Source organism: Dromaius novaehollandiae, chromosome 1 (assembly GCF_036370855.1).
Source record: "Dromaius novaehollandiae isolate bDroNov1 chromosome 1, bDroNov1.hap1, whole genome shotgun sequence".
Classification (NCBI taxonomy): Eukaryota; Metazoa; Chordata; class Aves; order Casuariiformes; family Dromaiidae; genus Dromaius; species Dromaius novaehollandiae.
In genome coordinates this window covers 155577281-155602812 of record NC_088098.1, presented here as the reverse complement: position 1 = coordinate 155602812, position 25532 = coordinate 155577281, and the positions used below count along the sequence as shown (strand labels likewise).

Sequence of the window (25532 nt, the reverse complement as noted above, 5' to 3'; positions counted from 1 at the left end):
TGTGTTAGACAACACTGCTGCTTCTGAACTGCAGCATATTTTGGATGCTTGTGAAGCCTCCACCATATATACACCAATTGAGAGTCAAAGTAACAGCTAAATTCTTGTATTTACTGAGTTAACAGCATGGTCATTTTTGTTCAAATTATGTTACAGCTTTGTTTGTTAGCCATTCTGTTCTGAAGATTTTATTTGGAAATTAGTATTTACAACTGTTCTGAAAGTAACTGCAATCAAAAAAAAAGTCCAGTGATGAAGGATCAGCTTTTTTTCTCATTCCTCTGCTCTGCTTGACCTCCTTCCACAATTTCCCAGGTTGAAACAGCAGTTCTGTCCTGTAAGAATAAGTAAGTGGGTCAATCCTAGCAGTCGAGATTATGCAGGTACCTGTATCTGGCTAAATCCTGTTCAGTATGCCTTGCAACATACCAGATAGATCTAAATGAGTATGGAGCATTTTTGTCTTTAAATATATGTGAAAGACAGGTTTTCAAGCAAGCTTCCTACAGCAAAGCTATTAATTGTTAGACAAAAAAAAAAAATAATAATATCAATACCATTTCAGAGAATACATTTATTCCTAATACTTGGAAGTTGGAAACAAACCCATATAATTCTCCCCAAACAGTTAAGGAGGAAAAAAAAAAACACTACAAGAGTTAATGTAAATTCTTTGGTACAGCATGCTGCAGCAGGTGTATATTCTCTCTCAAATGAGTAATTTCTGTTAAACTCACACAGTTAGAAGTCAGTGAATTTCATGTTAAATCTATTGCATATGGAAAAATCTCTCTCTTCTAGGCCAGTACATGAAAATAAATTGCCCAACACATTTGGTCTCACTGAGTTTTAGAATGATAGTAGTCTGTTGCTGTGAATATCTGTAAGGGAGTACTATCACAGTTTTGAAAGAATATACAGTCAAACTGGTCATTTCTAACTATTACAATCTAGCTGTTTGACTTCAATTGTTGAAAATGAAAAAAAAAGTTAATCTGAATATTAAATGTTTAACATGCTGAAATGTTAAATGAGCTCTGACTTACAAAAGTGACTGAGTAGAACGCAGAATTCTATTTAAGTAAAACTTTTGATCCTTAAATATCTTACTACTCCATTTCCCTTAACAGTACAGATTATCTTACTTAAGTTTGTATTTAGTGCACAGGTATAATCGCATGAAAAAACTGATGGATAATCAGTTTGTTGTAAATTCTGTAACTTCAGACACTTCAGCATCTACACTCAGCAGCAGGAAAGGAGAGACCAGTGTAAAAAAAGTTGTAAGCTGAAGGAGAAAGTGGCCTCTCTTTAAAGCTGATTTTTATCTGAATTAAGTTAGAAGCATTCTCTAGTTTGCCACCTACATCTTAGAGTAGCCAACCCTTTCCCACCAGCCCAAATCCATCAGGCTTTCTATGGAAATGAGGCTCATTTGATTTCTCTCTTCTGTTGGTCTCCCTCCTGTCCCTTAACTGTAAAACATGCTAGCTGACTTCAGCCACATTCAATAGAGGGATATCAAGTTAACAGATACCTTAGAGCACGTGTATCATGGTGCTCATAAAAATTTCATGAAAATCAGTGGCTGAGTAGAAACTGAGCAATTCAAATTACTTCCTCGAAACAGGACCCAGCTGTTAGCCACTGTGTTGCCACCACATTTTTGGCAGTAGCTAACCCAGACCAGTCAACCAGCCTAGACAAACCCGTGGAGGACACAGGAGGCCAGAGAGAGGTTGGGAAGCTTTAGGACAGAGCAAGGAACTGAAGGGACTGTCAGGAAAGGAGGCCGAGGATGAGATCCACAGGTGCAGTGCCTTCGGAAACTTGGCTTTGCTCTGGGGTTCTTAATTTTGAGAGTGTGACAAAAAGAGGAACTTCATATGCTGTGCCTGCCTGGTCTTTTTCTCCAACAGCATCTTTCCAAAAGTGCTACATCTTTTCAACAGAGTTGCTGGCCCTTGCTTCAGAAATAGAACACAAACATTGCAGAACTGAGGCCATACAATGAAAGGATAGGTTTAAGGCTGTCAGTATTAATTGTTGCAGTGGTAACAAACAAAAATCTTGTTAAATATTTTACTTATATTACTTTATGAAGAACACACACTGTCACATCTTGTACGACCACACTACAGCAATGCAACTCTGGTGTTCTGCTTGAATCCAAGAGAGATAAATGATTAAATGCCCAAAAGTTAGGTGCTGCCACATTTAACCATTTAGATGGGAGCTCTAAATACTGAAACAGAGGGTGCTGGATCTCTGCTATAGTACACAGGAAAAATTAGGGTCTCTGGAAGGCCAAAGACCCTTCTGTGCACTGAGTGGGGAGCTGCCTAGAACCAGCCAAAGGATAGAGTCAAACCCTGGTCCCCTCTTAGGAAACTCAGCGCCTACATCTGCTCCTACACAGAGCTGTTTCCCAGCCATTCTCTAAGAGCAGAGCTGATAATACCACCCCTTGCTTCTCACATGCGGTAGCATCACCTGTGATGAACTAATGCAGCATGTGCCAGCTACGTGACAAGAGGCACTACTGGGACTGCTCAAGAGAAACTGCAGAAACAATCACAGCAGATAATAAAATAATTAGTCCTGACAGCAAGGACCAGAACCTGAGTTTCCTCCTCCCTGAATGCCTTAACTGCTGAACAAGGGCACAGTGAGAGTGACCACTCCACAAGCCCTGCTTTCTGTGGGGCCACATCTCATCAAGTGTGTACTGTGGGAACACGTGCAAGGACATGCAGAGCTGCATTACTCAGTCTGCAGAACTCTTCCAGGACCTGTAAAAATCAAGATCTGGGCAACCTTCACAGCAGATCTTTAGATACTTTTACCTGTTAGGTGGCAGCAGCAAGGAAAGCAGTTCAGCTTTGGACCTACACTGCGTGTGCATGCATGCATGCGTATGTCTTTTTCAGGAGCAAACTATCCTGAGACAAGTAGAAGACAGACTATGTTGAGCTCCAGGCTATTAAATAAGAACGAAACAAACTGAAGGGGCTGAATCCTGGCTAAGGCCAATTTCTAGTAGGTTATCAAATGGCTGTAAATCCTTTCAAAAACAAAATGAAGCAAAGAATTTCTCAGGAGGGCAGGGGACTGCAGCTGTTTTGGCAAATAGATCAAAAGGAAATCTTTTTCTCCAAGATTTTGTTTCAGTGAAGTTCTCTTTGGATTTGGGAACTTTCTTGACAGATAAGTGGAACTAAGGACCTAGCTACGGACTAACATGTTAAAGAAGCAGTTTTTCTAACTTCCCACAGTCTTACTTTGCTTTCACAGCTGTAGCTCACCACCAGCATGCTTTGGCCCTTAACCCATTTTGTATCAGCACACTCACCTTTATGTGAAATCATGAGACTTCTGACCACATTTCATGCTTGCTTTTAATAGGTATGTTGAGAAGTGACAGCTCTCACATTCAGCAATTAAAGGAGATGTATGCTGTCATTCCTTGATGTAATTGTGCTTTTTATACTCCCATTGGTAAAATGATGCAAAGTGACTATGCACAGCTCAAGTCAAGAGCAAGGGAAAAATGAACAGTGTGAACTGGAGAGAGGGAGGAAGATGCTTGGCAGAAAGTGGAGGATTATTCTGAGCATAAGGAGCAACACTGAATCAACAAAGACTGAAGGTGAGAAGAGCAGCAAAGCAAGAGGAATTGGAAGAGGCAGTACCCATTAAGGAAGAGAACGTAGCATCTTGAAACAGGAGGAGACAGTAAAGCAATGAAGGGATTTCTCTTGAGTGTGAGACATGATTGAGGCAATGAAAGAGGGAAAAACAACAGTGGCATTAGTAATAAACTAAAAGTAGAAAGCAGAGCAGAAAGAGGATTCGTACAGGAATCAAGCAAAGTAATTATGGACTGGAAGCAATTAGGAATGAATCTATCAAGGAAAGGTGAGGCTTTCTTGTGAGGACTTTGCTTTTTGGAGGGGAAATATGGGGAAGAGGTGACATTTTCATAACTTATCTCAGTTTACTTTTCAGTTCCACTGCAATCTTTTTAAAACTGCACACATTACTGCTAGCCCTTCTTCCACATTAAACCAGGCTACTTAAGGATTTCTGAACATGATGGGATTTTCAGTGGCTACATAATACTCCCTTAGTAATTGCAAAAGTAGATATAGCTTGCATGGAGACATTGGTTGAGGGGTAGTAGAAGAGCAGGCTAGCAGTACAATCAGGCAAGAGCTTAATTACTGCCTCCTGTTATTGCAGTCATACAGGGAGCAGGACATAATACTGAAAGCTGCTGACAAAGGGCATGAAGGGCAAAATTAAATCCTGTCAAAAAAAATTACTAACAGTCACAGAAAGACAGTAACTGTCTTGTACCTTTATGTGGATTCCAAAGGCAGCAAGGTCTCGACGCAGATGGTCACAAGCCTCCAGGAGGGGTTTTCTCTCCTGCATTAATTGCTGCCTCTTTTCTTTCTGTTCTTGTTTTGGTCCTTTTGATCCCATGGCACCTTCCATTTGCATAGTTTCTGTTGCTTCAGGCAGAGCAAGAGCGTAATTACGCACCTTCGTACGGAAGCTTACAAGCTCATCAATCACATTACAGAGCATGGCTGAATTTCCTCCTTCCAGAGCAATCTATAAATCAAATATGTTGTTTTAAAAACATCTGAAAATGATTTAAAAATCGATCACAATTCAGTTGCACATACTGAGGCCTTCTCACCTCTCCTGGTTGTGCATCTTACATTATACTGATATAATTAAAACATCACAATCCCTACTAATACTGGACAAAAGTTACAGAACGGTATGACTGCATGCACATTCAAAGTAGTTCAGCATATTCTTATACAGGAAAGAGTCTATCTTAGAGCAAAGGGTACTCATGCCAATATAACATGCTGCATAATTCAACTGTGGAACTCATTGCCACAGGAAACCCCCGGATGCCAGAAGCGTGCATAAATTTAAAAAGGGATTAGACACATTAATAGAAGAAAGGCCTCACAACAGACAAATATGAAAATGCAGCCTCCAGCTCAGACAGCCCCTAGGCTGTAAGTTTCTGAAGAGCTAGAGAGCACACCAGCCTCTTATTCTGTTTTTGAACTCCAGATCCTCCTCAAAAAATGCGAACAAGGAAGACTATTATAAAGTATTTTCACTTTAAATCCCTAGACTAACCTTTCTCTTCCCACCTTGAAATCCTGTGGAAAAACACCCCAGATACTAGAACTTCATCTGACCCTCCTTAAGTTCCAGCCATCCAGCAAAACTGGACCAACTAAGAACCAGTCACTGTGCAAAATGGACACGTCAGTTGTTAGTTGGCCCTCTCCTCTCTTGAGCAGCCTCAGAGTTTCCTCTACCCTACTGCATCTTGATAGAAGTCTAGATTGTAAACACTGTGGGAAGCAAACTGCCTCTCTTTTCCTCGGCTCCCATGCTGGTGGCTGCCAGGATGAGAAGCTCAGGTATTACCAGAGGAGAAACACTTGTCACTGGCTCTGACACAGCGAGGTTCACAGGCTCACTCTCAATAGGAAAAACATTCCTATTTCTCATTAGAGGCAAACTCCTAAAGGGGAAGGACAAACCTACAACAATCAAGAAAATCTGGTCACAGCATTTTATCACTAAGACACAAGAGGGGGAGCAGACAATGCAGCAGTGAAATGTAAAGCACGGCAATGCCGCAGGGTAAAGTAGCTGGCAGTGAGACTTCACTGGGAGCAGAAGAGCAGCCGAGTAATTAAAGCCAGTGGGGACTGGGTTTAGTCACAGAGCAGCAGGATGGAATTGAAAGGGAGTAGTTTCAGAGGTCACTGACTAAAGCAAACAAATAAAAAGAAGGGGAGGTGAGGGGGACTGTATAAGGGCTAGAGTTTGAGACACTCAGTGGTCTGAACAACCATAAAAGGCCACAAATATACTAAAGAAGTTTATGAGATTGAAGAACATAATAAATACAAGTGCCTGAAGTGTTCCACTGTAACCTGGGGCAGGGGAAAGAGCATGCTGAATATGTCAGTGCAGAAGGTAGAGCAAAGATGAGTGATGAGAGGGAATAAGCAGCACGCCTCTACAGTTCAAACCAGGCTCCTCCTCATGACACAAGGGCGAGAACCTCCAGGAGGGACAGCGTTAGAACCTGAACTGATCCAATTTCTGTGTAAAACACTGTATGGACTCTCAGGGCCAATCAGTAATTTATTCTTCCGTAGTACCAACCAATCCAGAGGGCTCATAACATGCTTTATATGGAAACTCGGTCCTTGCCTATCCCAAAGGCAATCAGTTGTTTGCTTTCTGTTGCACCTGGAATACTCACCTTTCCAGCAGAGCTAAAATCTTTACTTTTGCTCACCAGCTCTGAACAGGCATGATGGTTTCACTCATCAGCTAGACTCCCCAGCAGTAACTAGTAAGACTGCCTAAAAGACAGATGTTTACCTAGCCTTATGTCCTGTCAGTGATGTCTTTTAGAAATTTAAGATGGATTTGTCTTACCTACTTGTTGTCAGGGCTCTCTCTCTAGCCAATGGAGAAAGACAGAAAGATAATCTTACTTTACACAGTCATCAGACTGAGATGAACTGTCCTGTAGAGGTACCTGTCTCCACTGACTATTGCAGAAGCATAGACAGCTACATTAGACTATAAGGCTAATTAGTTGAGATGAATCCCATCCTAAAATAGGATAGACCACAGGCTATATCCACATATCCAATTAGAGAGGGCCCAAATACTGTCTCCCAGTAGCCCCGATGCTGCATTGTTAGCGCAGCAGAGGCCAGGTCAACTAGCACTCTTCCAGACAACTTACATGCCTGGCAGTTCATGGATTCAGACAGTTTAGGGATCATCCACAATAAGCTGCGTGCATGTGGCCACCTTGTTTTGGAAGCAGAAAAAGAATTAGCTGTCAGGTTGTGAGTTGAGCTCTTCTAGCTGGTCTCAAGGTCAGAGAACAGCCCCTGGCCCATTTTATTTACTAGCCTGTGGTAGCCCATGGACCTTCTAAACTCTTCTGCTGTCTGTCTCTCTCTCTCTCTCTCTTAAAAAAAATAAAAAAGCAGAGAGACATAAGACTGTTACACACTGTTCCTCCCTTCCCAAGTCTGTCTCACACCAGCATCTTCTGCTGACCCTGATGCCCTGGAAAAACTAGCACAGCATACAAAAAAGAAAAGTAATAAGGCACTTATTTCAGCAATGTACAGACAGCCCAGGACTCTGAGGAATGAATTCTACATCCATTTTACATGCAAACAGAAGTGTTTAGTATGTCACAGAAAACTGAACATGACAAATGCATGGGTTGTAAGGAGTAACAAATAGGCAAATCATATGCAACAGCTTTTGAAAGAAAATCTTAAAAAATGCACAGAGGCAAAGGGAATAAATGCATTTATTACTATACAGTGCCTGATTTTTCAAAGGATGAATAAATGTTTTCTTATTCTCTTACACCTCCCCCCCACACCCAATAAATTCTGGTGGAACAGTTTTTCTAAAGAAAGTTTTCAACCTCCACTCAATTCCAGAGTCGTGAGCCTACAGAATTCAAGCACAGAACAGCTTGCTAGTCTCCAACACCTTTCATCACTTAAACTGCCTCTCTTCCATATAGTGATAGGATATTGCCCTTGTATTTATCATTCGGTCCATACGGTACTTTGCTGGGGATATTTCTCTCATTTTGTCTTACCTTTTCAAGCACTAAAAAATGTGTAAAGTTTTTCCAGTGGGGGCAACACCCCACAAAACAAAAGCCCTACCCCTTCCCTGTAGCCTGGTCCCCTGCAATCTCCCTCTCCCACTGTCCAGGCCACGCGCCTCCAAGTCTCCCCTTCCCGCTTGGAGGCTCTCAACTGCCACCAGCCCTTCAATCACCTGCCCGGCACCATGCTTTAATTCCCTCCCCCAAGGCCTACAACACACCACAGCCCTTCCTACCACTTCATGCTCCAAGACTTTTTGCTCCAGGCCCGTGGCCCCAAAGCCCAGAAGAACATGCAGCGCTCCCTGTGCTACCCTTCGCTCCCCTCACCCTGTGTTGACTCAAAGAAGAGTAGCCCCTTTCCCAGCACCCCGGTTTTCTGCAGAGGAGCCGAACTGTAGCTCCAGCTGTGCAGTTTGGAAGTGCTTATCAAAATCAGCCTGGATGCAACCATGTGAAAAAGAGGAGAAGCCAGGGGAAAAACCAGATACATAGTAGTACCAACTTAAAAGGCCTCCCCCACTGATTTTTTCTTCCTTCATTCCTCAAACTTTCATTCGCACAACACGATTGATGCAGCAAGTCACAGAGGAATATCTAGAAATGAGCTCACATTTTGCTTTGTCCTGTTCTACCTACTCAAATGCTCTTCTAAGACATCATAGCAGAAACTGCAAGTGATGCAGAAAGATCTACTAAATTCATAAATAACTCTCTTATATCTGACACTTTCAAAAAGCATTCTATAAAAGATAATGCTGGTGCTGTTAGTACACCATGGTATATACAGAAGAAATGTTTCATACCTGTTTTTCTCCAAGGGACATTCCAAGGGCACTAAAAAAGCCCTCTATATAGGAAATCATGCTTCCATACACAACAGAGCTTCTAGGATATACAGCTTCCTGTTTAAAAAACATTCAGAAGAGGTTGTCCGGTTAAAACATATTGCAGAACTCAGCAGCTATCTATAGGCTAGTCCACAAGGGAAAACTATTACCAATTACACAGATCTACTTCTACCAGTAAAACCTGCCCAGGTGGGAACTTTTACACAGATATAAAAGCACATTTCAATGATTCCCCTCACAGGAGAAAGATTTAAGTAAACAGGGCAGGGGAAGAGCTTAATACCAGCATGCACAGCAAGGAGAAGAGATGCGTGAAACTACAATGCATTACATGTCCACAATAAATTAGACCTAAAAATAGCACTCCTGTGTACGAAAGGGCTGTGTGTACGGAAACAAAATAAAGGAACAAAATCACAGCTTTAAGGACATGCATATAATAAACAGGAGAAAAAAAAAAAAGCAAAGCTTTTGAGTGTCTTATTTATTTAAGCACTGTAAACTCTGCATTGAGATAGCTTATGGTGTATGGCCATGTCCTGGCAGCACCAGCCATCACCAGCAGATGAATAACATTTTTAAGATCATGTATGCTTATTTCTTTCCTCCATATTTACACCCTGCCCCCCCCCCCCCCCCAAAAAAAAAGAAGAAAAATCAAGGTTAAATGACAGACTGTGGGAAGAGATTTAAGGGACTGATACTGGAGGGGAGGAAGGAATAATGACACACACACACAACCAAAGTAGGAGCTGGTACTGGATTTTATCTGACATCTCCGTTACAGCCTGGGATAAGCCACAAACACTAGCATTTGCAAAGGACATGAACTGGAAGGAACTGAAGTGAATTGTTGAGGAAAAGAAACAGGAACATACAAATTAAGACAAGAATTATGGGAAGATTAAAAAGGGGAATGTGTTGTGTTTACATGAATTTACTTAAACAGTTCTTGAGGAGAAAAAGTACATGCACATTGAGTAAGAAGTAAAACTTAGAAAGCTGGACTGCGCACAAGAAAGCTCCATCACAGCCAGGAAAGATTCAACTCTGAGTCAACTGCTCTTCAGATACTCCATCCAATTCTCAATAAAAAGATTGACATCCAATTCTCAATAAAAACATTGAAATTGATTCAAAGAAAACAAGCAAAAATCATTAGCAAAATGAGGATATTTTTATTTAAAGAGCAGTGGTGGTATTACAGTTCCCTACTGCAAGCTGGTTTGATCAGGGATTTACCCAGAGAAACTTTAAAAAAAAAAAAAAAAAAAAAAAAAAAGGGGAAAGCTGCTCCTTAGGCTTGAGACCGAATTTAAAACTAGTGCCAAAACATGGCCAGTAGGAGGAGGATTTTTAAGCCAAACAGCAAATTCTATCTTAAAATCAGTTATTACTATATACTCAGTGTCTCTTTTCCAGCACAGAAATGGTGGACATCATGAAACCAGCAATTGAGGAGCACAGCAACAAGGTGAAACAATTTACCCTGAGCTAAAAAGGCAAAAGCAGAATTGCTCAGATCTTGTCCTGACCAGATGCTGCTTTTGTGTCAGCCTCAAGAGATCTTAACAGGGCCTCAATTTACCACAAGTTATCTGAAGATGGGGACTCAGGCAGGCCTGCTGAGGCCACAGTTATAATCTGCCAATAGCACAAGTCACTCACTCAAAGCTGAATTCATCACCATGACTATTCCATGCACCTGCAACTGTGATCACCTACCAACTCTCCTCTCCTCCCCTCCCTTCCCCTCCCCAAACAGCCACCATCCATTTCCCTACTTATCCATGCATAGAAACCAGCTTATTAAGCACGTAAGTGCAGTAAGAACATAAAACCAACATTAAAATTAGCAGCATGTTGCAGCGGCTTCAGGCCTTTCAAAAACCTTAAGTATGAACAATATAGGGCAGCAGGAAATAAACATACTTTGGACACAATGACGCATAAGACAATAGTAGATGCAGCCAGGACAAATGGGTACCATTAAGGTCAACAATTTATGGAGCTTTGTTTCTGCCAGTTTCCTGTGTGAACAATAAACTAATCTGTCTGCATTAAACAGTAGGACAGTGGACAGCTGTCATTTTCTGATCTCTGTATCCTAATGGGTTACCTTAGTAACAGCCTTAAGCTGTCTGTTGCCATGGTGAATGAGGTCCATAATTGCTGCAACAGCCCTGGAGGTGTCAAAGTCATCTGCAAATGCAGCCTTCACATTTACTTTTGTGTTGGCTAGCCTTCAAGAAGAAAAGGTAACGTTTAAGATAAGACAAACAAGATGCCAGCAGTATGCTGAATTCATCAGCTATTCAGCCAAAGGGAGTCATCTAAAGGACACTGTCATTTCATTCTTAGCTGTTCCATGATGGAGATGCTACACTGATCAGAAGAGGATACATTTTTCAGTTGCAAGAGGACATACTCACGCCTGTCAAAATCTGAAGCGCTATATCCGTTCAATAAATACATCATTAATCACAGAAACCAACAATGGGAGAGTAATGTTTGCCTTAATCGGTTAAAAACAGATGGAAAATTAGGCTGCAATTAAGCACATTAACAATTTCACTAAGTTCTTTTTTCCAGCAGCCCGTTTTCACACTAATGGTGCGTTTCTGTTCCAAAGTTGTTACACAGGCTGCTTCAATGCTCAGTAAGAGAGCTGAATCCACGTCAGCTAGAAGTCTTGCTGCAGCACTGCACGACCTATTGGAAGAAACCGGCTCAGAAGTGTGCTCTGTTTTCTCATTTCCTAGGCTAGACGAATTCCAGCATTGTGACTTCGCTCTACCTGGCTGAGACAGAAAGCTCTGGTGGAAATGTTTGTATAAGAGAGCCAAGAGCCAGTGGCAACTTGTATTCATTGTCACAGAACCAATTTTACCACTGCAGTTGCTTTGAAAAGTGGAAAGTGGAAGCAAAAGTGGAGGGAATAAATGGCAAGCTGCAAACAATTGCTGGCAGCTTTCTCTTGTACACAGCTGGATAAATCGAATTTTTATAGCCACTGTTTCACAATAAAACCCGCAGAGCACAGTTACCTGCGGAACTTCAAACTATCCTAGTACCTCTGGGGCTCTTCTTAACCCTGTTCTGCCTCTGAGTGTTTTTGCCTGGAATGACAGCCTCCTCTCAGGTATCAGATGGCTGCTACCCTAATCCTTCCCACCCAAGTGCTCCTCTGTGAGTTTCCCCTTCTATCTTGAATATCTATCACTTTCCAAATTAAGAGATCTGTTTCATCTTACTTGTTCTTACATTTAGTGACACAAAAGCTTTGCCCTCCCGTAAGTCCTCCACTGACGATCTGTTTCGGCTTCCTTATCTACCCCATATCCTACAACATTTGTGCACCCTTCCTCTCCCCAGCAAGTCTCCTGCAGCCTCCTGCTGAAAACTTGTTCTTGCCAAATATCGTAACTAGCTAATTCATCTCTTCTCCCTTGTAACATGTCCCACTGCCCCTTACAAGCCTTAGCTGGTGCAGCAACAAGCTCTGCCGAAAGACGTGCATGCACCACAAAGCAGCTGTTTCTCACTTCTACAGCACAGACCATTCCCCCTCTGATAGTATACCCACAGGGCTGCTTGTATGTCACTTCAGAGGATCCAGCCCCTCTCCTACCTTAATTCCACAGCACTACACTCATCTTCTCAGCTTTGCACCCAATACAATCCACATCTCTCTGTTTTGAAAAGAGCATCTGATTTGTGTAAAGGACTCCAAAAAAGATTCTCCTTGTCATTGCAAGGGTCCCACCAACTGTAATTTCATCTTTCCCTATGCCATCTCTGTCTTGACCAGTTTCTTAGTAACCCCCTCTGACCTCTACTCCATGCCAGAACGCCAGCCAGTTTGATTACACACTCACATGCCTGATGCATATTACTTTCCAGTTGTTCTCTTTCTTCTTCAGTTACTCATATACAGTTCTGTTTACACCATGAGTCACTTTACAACATCAGTTATAGCATTTCCCTCTACATCAGTCAAGAGGTGCAAAGACGCTTAAGTTAGAGCGGGCACACTAGATAAGTAACGTAATTTAAAGATACTGTGAACGAACTGTAACTGACGAATGAAAAGTAGCTTGTTGGAAAAAGCAAAAAAAGCAACCCTTGATGCTGGGTGGCAGGGAACACTGCATCTCAGTCCCTCTTCTTGTTCTGCTTCTTAAACAGCAATCGGTTCATTATAAAGTTCAGCCCTCTGAGCCAGTCAGCAATTTGCAAATTACTGCTCACATAATCACAATCTTTAAGATACAGGAAATGCACTTACCTTTCCCACAGTATGTCTTCCCTAACAGGGTCACATACCAGCTGTCCTTTTATATAAGCATTTGCATCTTTAATAAAAGAGGAAATTGCCTGAAGAAGGTGCTTTGCATCATCCATGGTCTCATCACTAAATTCTACTGCTAAGAAAATAAAAACGGTATTCAGACATTATGACACAGAGGATGTTGTCTGTCATACACAGGAACAATATTCAAAGAAATAATCATTCCAGGATATGAGTTCTTTATTATTTGTCACAGCAAACTTTTCTCAAAGTTATTTGCATAGTTAACTAAGAACTCTGTTTTTCAGGCACACTAGGTGAACGGAATGAATATAAAAGACAATCATTAAATATGACAAAGTATAATCTACTGAAAAGGAGTCAGATTGATTCAAAGAGTGTTTGGAAGCTTACTGAAGCAATAGGTACATGATTTTAAGCTCCCCCCCCCCCCGTTGCATCTTTCTGTCTAGTCATTATTCCAAAGTGCTTGGTGCTTGGATCAGATATATTTCTAATCATCCCCTCAGATTTAAGCATGGAAGATATATCTTTGATCTCCCCCTTAATTTCATTCCTATTCTAATTTAGGTAGATGTGGTCTGTCTTTGGAGACCTCTAAAGACACCTAACCCTTGACACTGACTCTATAAGGAATACAGTCACTTACTGTTAAAGGACTGCTCCACCAGCACCTAAAATGCAGATGCACCTGAATTTCACAGCTGAGATTCTGCGCTGTGTATATAATTTATTCACAATATCACAGCTAAACTGCCCCATTAGCTTTCTAAGGTAACTTTTAAAGAAAATACAAATTGCTTAAACTTGTAAGCATATAGCTGGAATAGGACTCATCACACAACTTACACACCTTTGTCTAAGCCCAGGTGACCTGGTCTCTCTTTGTAGTCAGTGTAAAGAAAGAGAAAATTGTGAGCGAGATGCTGCACTTTATCCTAAGTAGAGCGCGACATTACAATGATATCCGCTATACCCTAAACCTAGAGTGCTTCCTTCCCACTGACTATAAAGACTACATTAGGCTCCCCTTGCTAACATCAGCATGCATCCCTGTCAATGTTATGGATGCTGTTACTGCATTCAAAGGGATTCTAGCTTTATTATCCAATTAAGCTTAGCGGACTACCATTATTTACTTCTGCTGATTCAGATTTAAGCAGTGATTCTCTCATTTTGCCAGTGCCCTTAGAAGTGTGCCCTTAGAAGTGCAAGTACTGGACTAGTGCACTGGCACTTTTACTGAGAGCTGCCATCACAAATAGGGAATTTTTCTATTGGTAAAGTAATGCACGATTTACTGTAAAAGACTATCAACAGAGTATAACTAAAGACCTCACACAAGACAGCTCACCTGACTTTGGTGGAAGTTGTGTCCACCAAGGACAGGCCTAAGTTTAAATGTATTCCTTCTTACAATATCACATCGGAGTAAATTACTTACATTCAAGGGTGACGCACAGACAGTGTAGTACCACTTCATCATTTTATGTCTGATCTCTGCACTAACATACATCTAAAGTACAGCTCACACTGTATTCCTAATCTCATCAGCACTGAGCACGACCTATAGTCTCCACAGCCATCTCAGTTCTGCTCCTGCACACGTTATAGCTGTTTTACACAATTACCCAACACTACCCAGTCACACACTCATTAGAGAAGAGTGAGTGAGGGGACAGAATTAAGAGAGTAGAAGCCGCCAGATGTGAGATCTGATCTCAGTTTCATTAGCAAATCTCAGAGCCTAACTATTTAAACAGACTTTCCATAGGATTTACCCCAGTACAACTAAGGCACATCTCTGAAACTTGTAAGATTTTCCACTTGTGTGCCATTAAAAATCTTCACCATTGTCTCATTAATGTCAGTTTTAAAATTAAGCTTTACTAAGCTTTTTAAAAGACTGATGTACTGACTTTTAAAAATTGTAAGATATTGAAAGAGATTGTTTATATCCACTAAGATTACTAAACTGATCACTCTGGTTACAGGAACTCCAAGGAACTCGAGCTGATGAAAGCTAATTCTGATGAAGCCCACTTTGGTTAAAGCCATTCTTCTTCACTGATTTACAGCATTCTTCTAAACTACCATTTACAGTCACTGCAAATGCACAGTCTAGCAAAAATAAGTCTATTTCTAGAAATTCTCATTGTACCCCCTAATCCTTCACTACTTTACTAACAAATCATCAACATCACATCACCGAATTACAGAACAACAGAACATTCATTAGGACCTACTGGCAATTAAAGACCAACACAAACAAAATGTTATAGTTCATTTAAAATCACAAATTCACTGAACCTATTTTTCAAAGACGAGCAGAGTGTTTTCAGGACAGAAACCCACTGTCTACAGCAAGTTTACGGCACCTCCATGTAACAGCAAAAGCAAAGCCACCTTTGATGAGATGCAAGAAGAAAAGCAGTGACTCATAAGTGGGTCCCATAGAGCCTTGGAGATGGCATCTATCACTTTAAACTGCACCCAGAAGCAGCCTGTCAGGCACTGGCAGCAGTGTATAGTAATGGTGGGGCACCATGCTCTAGTTGCTGCCTGATACACTTAGGAAACACCTTTTCCCAACAGCCCTAAGTGTATCAAATTGTGATGATCTAGGTCAAGAGGGGGGTGGCTACAGGCATCAGCTGCAGTGGAAGCAAAAGGCCTGGAGCACCATCGCTGCTCCTAGCACTCAGATTAATCCAGACCAATTTTTCCTCACCAAATGGGGTCCACCGACACTGAGCTCCAGTCTCTGTGTCCAGAGCTCTGGCATGGCAGGGAGTAACCAAGCTTGTCAAAAAAATGCACAGATAAAAGCCCATTCATGGCTGGATAACACAACAGGCCCTCTTCCTCCTTCCCTCTGGCTGTTTTTCTCTGAGCAGACAGAGAAGGTGATGGAGTGAAGTGATCCCTCTGCAAAGACACACTGTGAAAGACAGGAGAGCAAAGCTTTTCTCTCCTTTGGCTTGCTCCTCAGAGGACAAGTGAGACCAATCCATTCTGAGAAAGAGGAACATCAGCAAAATCTCATGATCAGTAACAATGTTACTTGCAGAGCCAACAGATAATTAGAAGCTTTGCTTGTGATCCAAGTTATCACATAATTAGGAACAAACAGAAGGTGCTCAGGTATTCACTTCAAATAAATATATTTAGGAAGCAGAAAGCGAGACAAAGAGGAATGCAGTTAAACTTTGTCTTTCAATCAAACTAGATGGATAGCATGAACACACACTGACACACTGCATAGTAAAAACCCGACTCAAGAGAGGGGACTGACCTCAGCTGTTTATCTGACAATAGCCTTGTATTCGGCACCGCATCCTGCCTCATAATGTGGCAAGTGCAGCAGACCTTCAAGCAATTTGTATCTGCTCAGTGGCTTACTGGCAGCATATTCTGACATAATATCACAATTTCTTTTTATCAAAGCCACCTGTATTTGCACAGGTAGCACTCTGTTTTTATCACAGGAAGATATTTAACCAGTAAGTAAAGCAAAAATTGTCATGTCCTCCTTAGATTGGCTCAAATGCAGCTAGTTCACAAGCAGCAGTAAAGAGCGTGCAGGCAGCTCTCAGTTGCACAGCTGTCAATACCATTGCTTGCCCTGGGGGCAATCTTAGAAATTTCTAACCATTCAGCTTTTGTTTACAGAACAAACATATATGATAGTGTTGTAGGTCTTATCCTTTTCTCTTCTCTTTTTGTTTTAAAAAAGCATTTGCTCAAGACTCCCAAGTGCCCCCAGCTGCAGTCAGAGAGCCATCTGTGTGTTCACAATTTATTCTGTCCTCTGACAGAGACCCTCAGGAAACAGTCAGGCATACCACCTTCCCTGCTGCCTCACTCCACAGCAGCAGCGCTCTCCACCGCCTACCCCCTCTCCTACCCCAAACATGGGCTTATTCGGCAGCAAGTCTCCCTCTAAAATTTGCCCTTCCCTTTTCACAATGGTGGAGGTCAGCAGCCAAGAATCAGCAGTCTCTTGCTATCTCATTCTTTGAAATATTTCAGAAATACACAGCATTCCTAATGCCTTCGTCTGCCTTATAAGAGCAAGGATCCATCAGGAAGATCACATGGGTAGCTCCTGCAAGCAGCTTGAGGTATTAATGAGCAAGATGATCTCTCAGTCCAAGAACTGCACGTCCATAAAGATTCACAGCATGTCACATACCGACAGATATTAGCAAAGCAACAGAACTGTGACCACAGCAGTTCTCCCAGTCTTACTGCTTGAGGTGCTTTATTTGAGGCATCTAGAGGCCTGCTTAAATAACACAGCAGGTGTTTCAGCATGCTCCAGCATCTCATTACAACACTGAGAGTGTCAACAAACCAGATGATCCAAAAACAGTTACGGAACTGCCATCCTCTTTTGGCAAATATCAATAAACTGGTAAAAATGCTATCTGTATACAAACATCTTTTGGTTAAAGGTAGCATCTGCCTGTTGGAAGCACTCTGGTGTAGACACAGAAGCTAACAAAATTCCCCCTCACCTCTGCCTGCCTGCAGTTTTTGCCAACTTAAGACGATCATTAGCTTACTAAGTATTCATCTAAGTGAGCTTCGCTGCACCACAGAACTCCTTGAATGCTGAGTAACTCCACAGGGCAAATCATAAAACAGCAGGGAAATAAAAAAGTTATTAGAAAGCCCTTGTCATACCCTACAGGAATATAAAGTAAAGCTCTACCTAGATCTCTCTTCAAATACAGCTGATCTTGACTGAAATACAACTCTGCAACAGATGCAAATCAGAGATGGAGGTAATTCATTAATTGAAAGTGCAATTAATTGAGAGCTGCAATTAACTGAAATTCAGGAAGGTATTTAGACACATGCTTAAGTACTGTCCTTGGTAAAGATGCTTTTCTAAATGACAGCCTGAGAGCCACCCTACAGAGCACAGTGAACCTTTCTGCTTGCAAAATGGAAACTCTAAGGCACCGCAAGGAAGAAACCCACTTCACTGTGCCACTGGATTCTCAATACTTGGGAAGTATGTGTGAAAAGGCATGCATATCTTAACAAAGAATTTTTTTTTCCTCTTACCTGAGCTGTATTTGCTGCGCAAACAAAACATCCTGAATTGATCGGATGAAAATTTCTTCAGAAAATCCTAAACTCCACCAACAAAAAGACAACTTTATCAAATAACTTTTTGAGTTGCTCTGCCCTCTTCTATTACTTTCCCGGACTATTTCAGACCAACTAACATTACAAATAACCCATGTTTGTAGTTTAAGATAAGCTTAAAGCTTTAAAGTCTAAACTGAATAAAATCTAATTCCATATAAATATAATATATAAATATACACACATACATATATACAAGATATAAATAAATGTCAACCACAAATACAAGATGCAGAAAAATACTTTGCAATTATGATCAAATGTACACCGAATAAGACCAGTGGAAAAAGCAAACCTAAATTACTGACTAAGACTGTGATACAATCTTGCAGGGAAGGACAACTCCCAAGTTTTGCAAATTTTATGGGAAAAAAAATAGTATTAAACTTCTTCAAAGAGATTAAGCGTGTCATTTTTCCTGAAGGACTAGAACATGAAGTAAAACACAGAGTGAATGGAAAAAATTTTCCTGTATTGCTTGAATTTACCTAAGTTATGAAAGCTTAGTAATTTCATCTTAATACTTAACTAGCTTTAAAAATACTTTATTATTACTACACAGAATTTCATTTACTCAAAAGAACTATTTAAAAGCTTGGGAGGTACATTTTAAAACACTCAACCACTTGACAACTCCACTTTCAGCAAGAAGGTTGGACAATGTGAAAATGAACTGTGACCACTTCATTCCTTTTTTTTTTTTTTTTAATTAGCAAATTGGTGATAGTAAGTGCTACAAACTTGCTATTGCCAATTCACTGATTTTAAAAAGTGCCACTGAAATAGAAAGGCATAAGGAGAAGTCAGTATAAGTAAGAAAATATGGAAAATATCATGAACTAGAGGATGCACATATTAAATTTAGCTTCAACTACAAAATTAAAATGGCCTGAACGCTGAAGGTAGCAAAATGTTAGCAATGTGCAATATCTCAAAGGAAAATAGAAATAATTGAGGCAATCAAGACAAGCTAAATCGAGAAACAGACTGTGAAGCTAAACAGACTTTTCTATAAACTCTGTACAAGTGAATGTACTCAATGTGCCCAGAGGCTTTATGTTAGTATACAGAGGGCAAACAGTATGAATAAAGTAAGGAAATAAATTCTATTGAGGCAAACTTTGAATTTGGGAAGACAATCTAAACTAGAAAATCACTTCTATAGTTGGGGAATAACGGAGCCCAGAGGAAGAAAGTCTCATAACTCTTTCAAAACAAGTTGCATGGCTATGCATTATGTCTACGCACTCAATTTTGGGGGGGTCAGATTTAATAGCTATTTAAAAATTCAGAAAGGGGAACAAGGGGAAGAAAAATAGCACAGCTGGATTAAGAGCATCCAGCATGGCTGCAGGGAAAAAAAAAAAAAAAAAAAAAACATGCCTCACTGACTACTTGGAATGCATTCAGCGCTTTGCTGCCAAGGGAGACAAAAGAAAGGCCCTAGGTACCATCCGGGCCTTGAATTTTTCAGAGCACATGTAAAAAGTTCCACATGGGGCTTAAAGTTCAAAATGCAGAAAGACTATATGGGAAGAAATTTGGTTCAGTGGACTGAAAATTATTTACAGGAAAGGATTAATCCTTGTTAACCATGTCTAATCACAGAAATTAAAAGAAGAGACCGGCAAGGGAAGAGTGCTGATCCTGAAATTTTTTTGTTGTTAAGCATGTCAGTACTTGCTACCAAGAAATTTTTGTTTACCTCACACACAATGTTTTTCTCAATACAAAGAAATCCCACTAGAAAAACAGAGGAGAATCTTTCCATACTTTCTTTTTTTAGTTGCATGTATTGCATTAATAGTCATTTCTTTGCCCTGTCTACCACATCTGCTTAGACTCGGGAAATTTCTGTCAAAATTGTGAGTGACAGATAACTTTCCTAGGGCAGAAAAGGCTTAACTGTACGCAGACAGCATCAGCAGAATTAAGAATAAAGCAGCTCAAACTGAATTCTGTTTTTAAAAGGATTTTTAATTAGTCTTCCAAGAGGGCAAAGGGGAACATATGTGCTCGAACAGCCTCTTAAGCTTTGTCCACAGGAAGAAAATTACCCACTCTTAACAATAGGTGTCAGCCATCGCTGGAGCTGAGTTAGTGTTAAGTACAGCTGTATCAGGAACATGATGACAGAGAAACCCTGCTCTGTGCTACCTCAAAAACTTTGGTTCAGCCTCTCTGTGAAGCTTTGGGGGGAAAAAGAGGAAATATCAGAAGTCACTGCTTCAGTGAACTTAGAGACCTGCTTCTGGTAAAGGCTTACTTTTCTTTCACATAGTAAAAGAGGACATATTCACACCACCTGTTGATATTAAAAGACAAAGCTCTGTGTGCATCAGCAAGAAAATCATAGTGAAGACTAAAGGAAAATACAAGGAACCACTACCATGGTGCAGTTGCAGGACACCTGGTAAGTTCCAGACAAAACACTGAGACCATGTCCCATTTGGCCTAAAGCAGGACAAGGAGAAACATCTACTCTTTTGTAAGTCACAAAAGCACATACAAATATTAAGAGCATACAGAAGAGACACCGTTTTAAGTCTGATATTAGGCACAAATGCTGGTTCTACAAACTCTCTCAGCTCAGTGAGAACTGAGTGCCACAGGCAGTTCATGAAGACTCTTAGTTTTTATGAACAGAACCAGACTATAACCTTTGCTTCTCAATCCCAAAGTTATAAACAACCCCCAAGTCAGAGCAAGTTTCCTATATTCAAATGCAGGATAACAGGTACGCCAGAAAAACACTCTTATTCCACTTACACAGTTCTTTCACTGCAGTGTAAGCACATACTTAACTATTTTCTCAAAAGAAGGCTATGATTAATATTTACCTACATGTCTTCATTCATAACAATAGATTACCTTAATTGTTATGTAGTTTTTTAATGACTTGGACATTTTTTCTTGACTTCCTTTAACATGCAAATGTCCTAGAACAAAAACAAACAGACAAAAAATACAGGATAAGTTAGTGTGCTTCTGAATTGGTAGTGAATGAGAAAACTCTGCACCAAGACACTGGAGTCACTGGATGCAGCATACCCCGAGACAGCTATGTGCCAACCATATCAATGCAACATGTAACATTTTTCCACAGCTTTGGCTGAGTGCATTTTAAAACGTAAGAAAAGAAAACATCATTCAAAATAAACATGAAGAAATAGACATTAATACAGAAAAAAAATCAAATAGTATCTGTGTTCAGAAGTGGTGATAAAATAAACTACAAACAAGCAAGCACTTTTCAGTCTCCACAGCAAATTATATTACCTGTCTCTCTTGACTTTCCAGAAATATTTTAATGCCTTTAAAGATGTTCCAGTGATCTCACAAAACAATATTCTTGCAAACCAAACAATTTTCTGTATTTTTTTGAAATTGAATTACTCGTTTGCGGTTGTTACACTACTTTTTTTTATTCCGAAGATTTATTCTGCATTGCTTCAAAATGCCACGTGTAAAATGAATTTTCTATGCATTCCCTATTCTGAAACTTGATCTACCAAAAATTAGGAACTATCAGGTTGCCAGAAGGGATTAGACAGGACAAGGAAGAGCTGAGGTTTTCTGAAGCTCTATTTGAAAAGTTACTGTTGAAGCAAGTCAAAGTTTTTGAAAGACAACTGGTAGGTTTTGCAAGTAGCTTCTCAGAAGGAACTTTCTGAAACAGAATGCTGTATTTCTTCTGAATATTCATGAAATATCTGGCAGGAGCTTAAAGTCACACAAAAGAGTTAGTGAGGAGAACTGACAACAACAGAGTACTGTACGTGGGAAATAAATTCATACATGCTACCCGGGAGTTTCTTCACTCAAAGTGGAGCAAGTAACGGCAGTGGGGAGTGTCCAAGCAACAAAAGGCAGCCTTCCAGACCTCCTACACCACGTTTGCTTGCACAACTTAAGTCATCTAAATTGTGCCATGCTGAAAATGGCTATTAATCACAACATTCATTGTCCTACATTTCTCTAGAGCATTTTAATAGCTGTTGCGCTGACCGTTCCCACAACTGCCCCCTGCTCCAGACAGCAATGAGCATGGCTGCATGGTACAAATAGTTGTACACAATCTCTGCTCACAACACAGCACCACACAGGCATTGCTTTGAACAGGGTCTGCCCCGGTCCTGCATCAGAACTGGTTCCTTTCCTGCTATCTTCGTGTGTTTACCAGGTAAACAGAGAAATCACAGAATCACAGGAAGATTTAGGTGGAGCTTTAGGTCATCTGACCAAACCCTCCGCTCCTAGCAGAGCTAACTTCAGAGCTACATCATGTTCAAAAATCACCAAGTTCTGCTTGAAGAAATGAATTCATTTTTGTTTTCCTCACTGCTGTGATACTGTCCAAAGAAGAAGAGTTAGTGAGGAGACATAACATTTAGAAGAGCCTATTCCTCACCTTGGTCTGCTAGAGCTGAACTAATTACCTACTAAAGGCCACTCGTTTGGCCAGACCATGAGAGGCTGAGATGAGGAAGAGCAAGGGAAGGATGTTGCTAGGATGCCCAATTTGAATTAGTTTACTTTAAATAAAATCTCTGAATGTTGCTAGAGCTTTCAGTAGCTGCATGCTCAGTTTGTGGGGCTGCAGTACAGGAAAAAGGAAGTAACCATCTCTGTCACGTTTGGGAGAGTCTGCAGAGCTCAGCTTCAGGATTGAACATTGTGTCAGAGCAACACCAGAGATGAGCATCCAGAGCTCGGACATGGCTGTGCCCTTTGAGTCCTAGCCACACCACCACTGCTGACAGGAAACATCAATTATTCACAGAAGAGGAGTGATGCTGAACACACAGTCAATAAGAGTACTCAGTACCATTTCAGAAATGCAGTTTAAAGCCTTAATGGGCTTATTCTATTAAAAGAGTAACTCTGTAACCTACCAAGCACCCACAACTAACACATCATTTTCAGATATTCAGTTACTTCCAGAATCCATCACTTAAGCATACTTAGATGCAGATTTCTGAGAGTGAACTTTTCTTACCATTAAATACCATATGAGCCCTCTGCATGCATTCAGACTTTGCAGTCCAGCAATATCTGATGCCTATTTGATGCTTCAGAGTGCTGTGAAGGGCCAACATCTGACATGCGATTATGTTTTTGTTTTCACAGAGTGGCAGAGTTTTAATTTCTTAATCAACAGCCCAGTCAGCTGTCTGAATTTTATTACTCTGTGCACAGCATTCCTTCACGGTTTTGTCTGGAAATCTCTAGCTTCCACGAGCAGATCAAACTCCTATCATCCTCTTCTGGATAGGAAAGCAACATGCTCAGGTCTGGCAAGTGGATGTGAAAAGTATCTGGTTTCACTTCTTAGCTCTTTCTGACAGCAACTCGAATCAGCAAGAACTCTCCATGACAAAGCTACCTTTAGTCCTATCCTTGACCACCTGAAAATTTAAGTTTACATAACACACTGTATCAAGGGTAGGAGAAAACCAGAGATCTATGGGTCCAGCTACAACAAAAGTCTACCATCAAAACAAAATCTCATTTTCAACATTTGTCCTGACTGCTAACAGATGAGGCCATTTTCACTACTGTGTGGTTGAACATAGGACGTTATCTAAGAACACTCAGACTGTCAGAGATATTGGACACTTGCAGCTCTTGTGACTTGAATGAAATGCACACAAACTTCTTTGGCAAAGGGGAATAGCCTGGTTTGGGGTTAGCCTGGTTTGAGGTTCTTTTTTTTTTTTTTTTTTCTTTTGTAAACATGCCTCAGTATTAACTTAACTTTAGGCAGTCAAATTTAAAATAATTTGACCACGTGTTTTCCTAATAAGGTTATCAGTAACATCTGAATTTGAAGTATTCCTCTTTTGAAGAGTTTCATCGCTTGCAGTGAATGGTTTCATTGAGGAATCACAAAATATAAGGATTTTCATAACTTTGGCTTGGCGCTCTTCCCAGAGTACAAGTAGTCTAAAAATAAAGTCCTTATAAAAAGATTTATCCCCAGTGCAGGGATTTTCTTCCTCTAATGGGGATCACTCCTCCAATTCTGAGTCTGCTAAAATTCCAAAGTCTGTTACCAGAATAAATTGTTTTTGAAGCAGAATCATTTGCTCTGAATAATTCACATTATTGTCCTCCAGCAAAATTTCTTGACTTAATGAATGTAATCCGTCAGCTTCTAGAGAAATCTCAGTATTTAAGTATCCCTTGAGATCAAGTTCTTCTGGTTTGAGAAAACCTCATGAATTCTCTTTATTTATTTATTTTCAAAGAACATTGCCCCTCTAGTTTTGATTCCAAACCTTTAAAACTGACATGCCCTGGATACTGCCAGCTAGAGCCCTCCCTTAAAAAACAGTGAATCTCAGTGACGAGTGCATAATCTCCCAGCACTTCAGGCATAAAGCACACCCTGGAGGATGCATCAGCCTCTGGATAATCTCTATTGATTTATGAGAGGCTCTACACTGGGAACTGGAAGCAGGATTCTGTAGTATTCATATCATACACTGCAAATACATTTTAAAAAGAAAGCCTGAGCAATTCCCAGAGTGACCGCAGGCTTAATTCTGCAGCTGTTACTCAGACAAGTAGCTCAATGAGTTCACTAAGACATCTTGCACAAAGTAGTTCAATAAGAAGAGAGACTGCAGAATTGAACCAGAATTTATCAACTTCATTTCCTTGGAGACCATCCAGAACAATGAAGACTGCAATAGGAAGGACAAATTTCAAGGTTCCCAGCACTGGTACTATAGCTAGTACCATCATACAATGATGTAGTGCAAAGCATGACACAGCGCAGTTTACTGAAGCACAATTGTGCAAGGCAGCAAGGGCAGGTTTATGTACACCCAAGCTATATTGTAATGATGAAGACTGAATGAGTCAAAGACTCTTCAGTACAGTCTACTCAGGCATAGCCAGAGAGGTCGCTGACTGGGGGGGGGGAGAGGAGGTATGTGACTTCTATAAGCTATATTGAGACAAAGATGCTCACCTCTGTATGAAAGCAGAGACACTGAAGCTGTACTGTACAGTTCCCAGCCCACTATGCCTTTTTTATTTTTTCCCCTAGTCTTGGCTTCTCTCTATCAAGCCACAAATATTTAGCTGAGCTCCTTTCTCTCCACGGCATTTACTGGCTGGAGGAGCAGACCTTCGGTTGATGTAGACCATCACAGGTCCATTGGAATGCATACTTCTGCCTGCTCTGCCTGCCTCATTGGGGTCTCTGCAAGAAATAGGCTAGATACCTGCTAGCCATGCTTTTGATAGCAGAATGGACAGTCCAGTCACATGCTCACTCTCTTGCATACTCTTCCACTCCAGGTGAGTTTCACAGGAAGTTTCACTGTTGTACATTTATACCATGCAATTCTTGAGCACTACTTAAAACTTACCCAAGCAATTTTGATTTCATGCATTCTCAGAAACTAACTTTTCAGGGTCCTCTGCAGTTTGGCTAGCAAAGAAGTTGGTCAGAGTGCTAGTGAGCATAAGGGACTCTCACACCTCAGAT

At 40.7% G+C, this 25532-nt stretch overlaps 1 protein-coding gene across 6 annotated transcripts in view; it reads right to left on the bottom strand.

The window, feature by feature from the left end:
• Nucleotides 1-90: 90 nt before the first annotated feature.
• The window catches only part of CARS2 (cysteinyl-tRNA synthetase 2, mitochondrial), a 50185-nt gene continuing 24743 nt past the window's right edge, over nt 91-25532 (bottom strand). For 5 of the 6 annotated variants that reach the window (XM_064503977.1, XM_026102467.2, XM_026102468.2 and 2 more), the window contains 7 exons: nt 20903-20970; nt 17948-18014; nt 12848-12986; nt 10679-10802; nt 8515-8613; nt 4360-4620; nt 91-335 (listed from right to left, as the gene is read on the bottom strand). In XM_064503977.1, the coding sequence (XP_064360047.1) occupies nt 261-335; nt 4360-4620; nt 8515-8613; nt 10679-10802; nt 12848-12986; nt 17948-18014; nt 20903-20970 (833 nt within the window). In that variant the 3' untranslated portion in view covers nt 91-260. The remainder of the gene's footprint in view (nt 336-4359; nt 4621-8514; nt 8614-10678; nt 10803-12847; nt 12987-17947; nt 18015-20902; nt 20971-25532) is intronic. The other variant, XM_064503972.1, reaches the window with a different exon arrangement.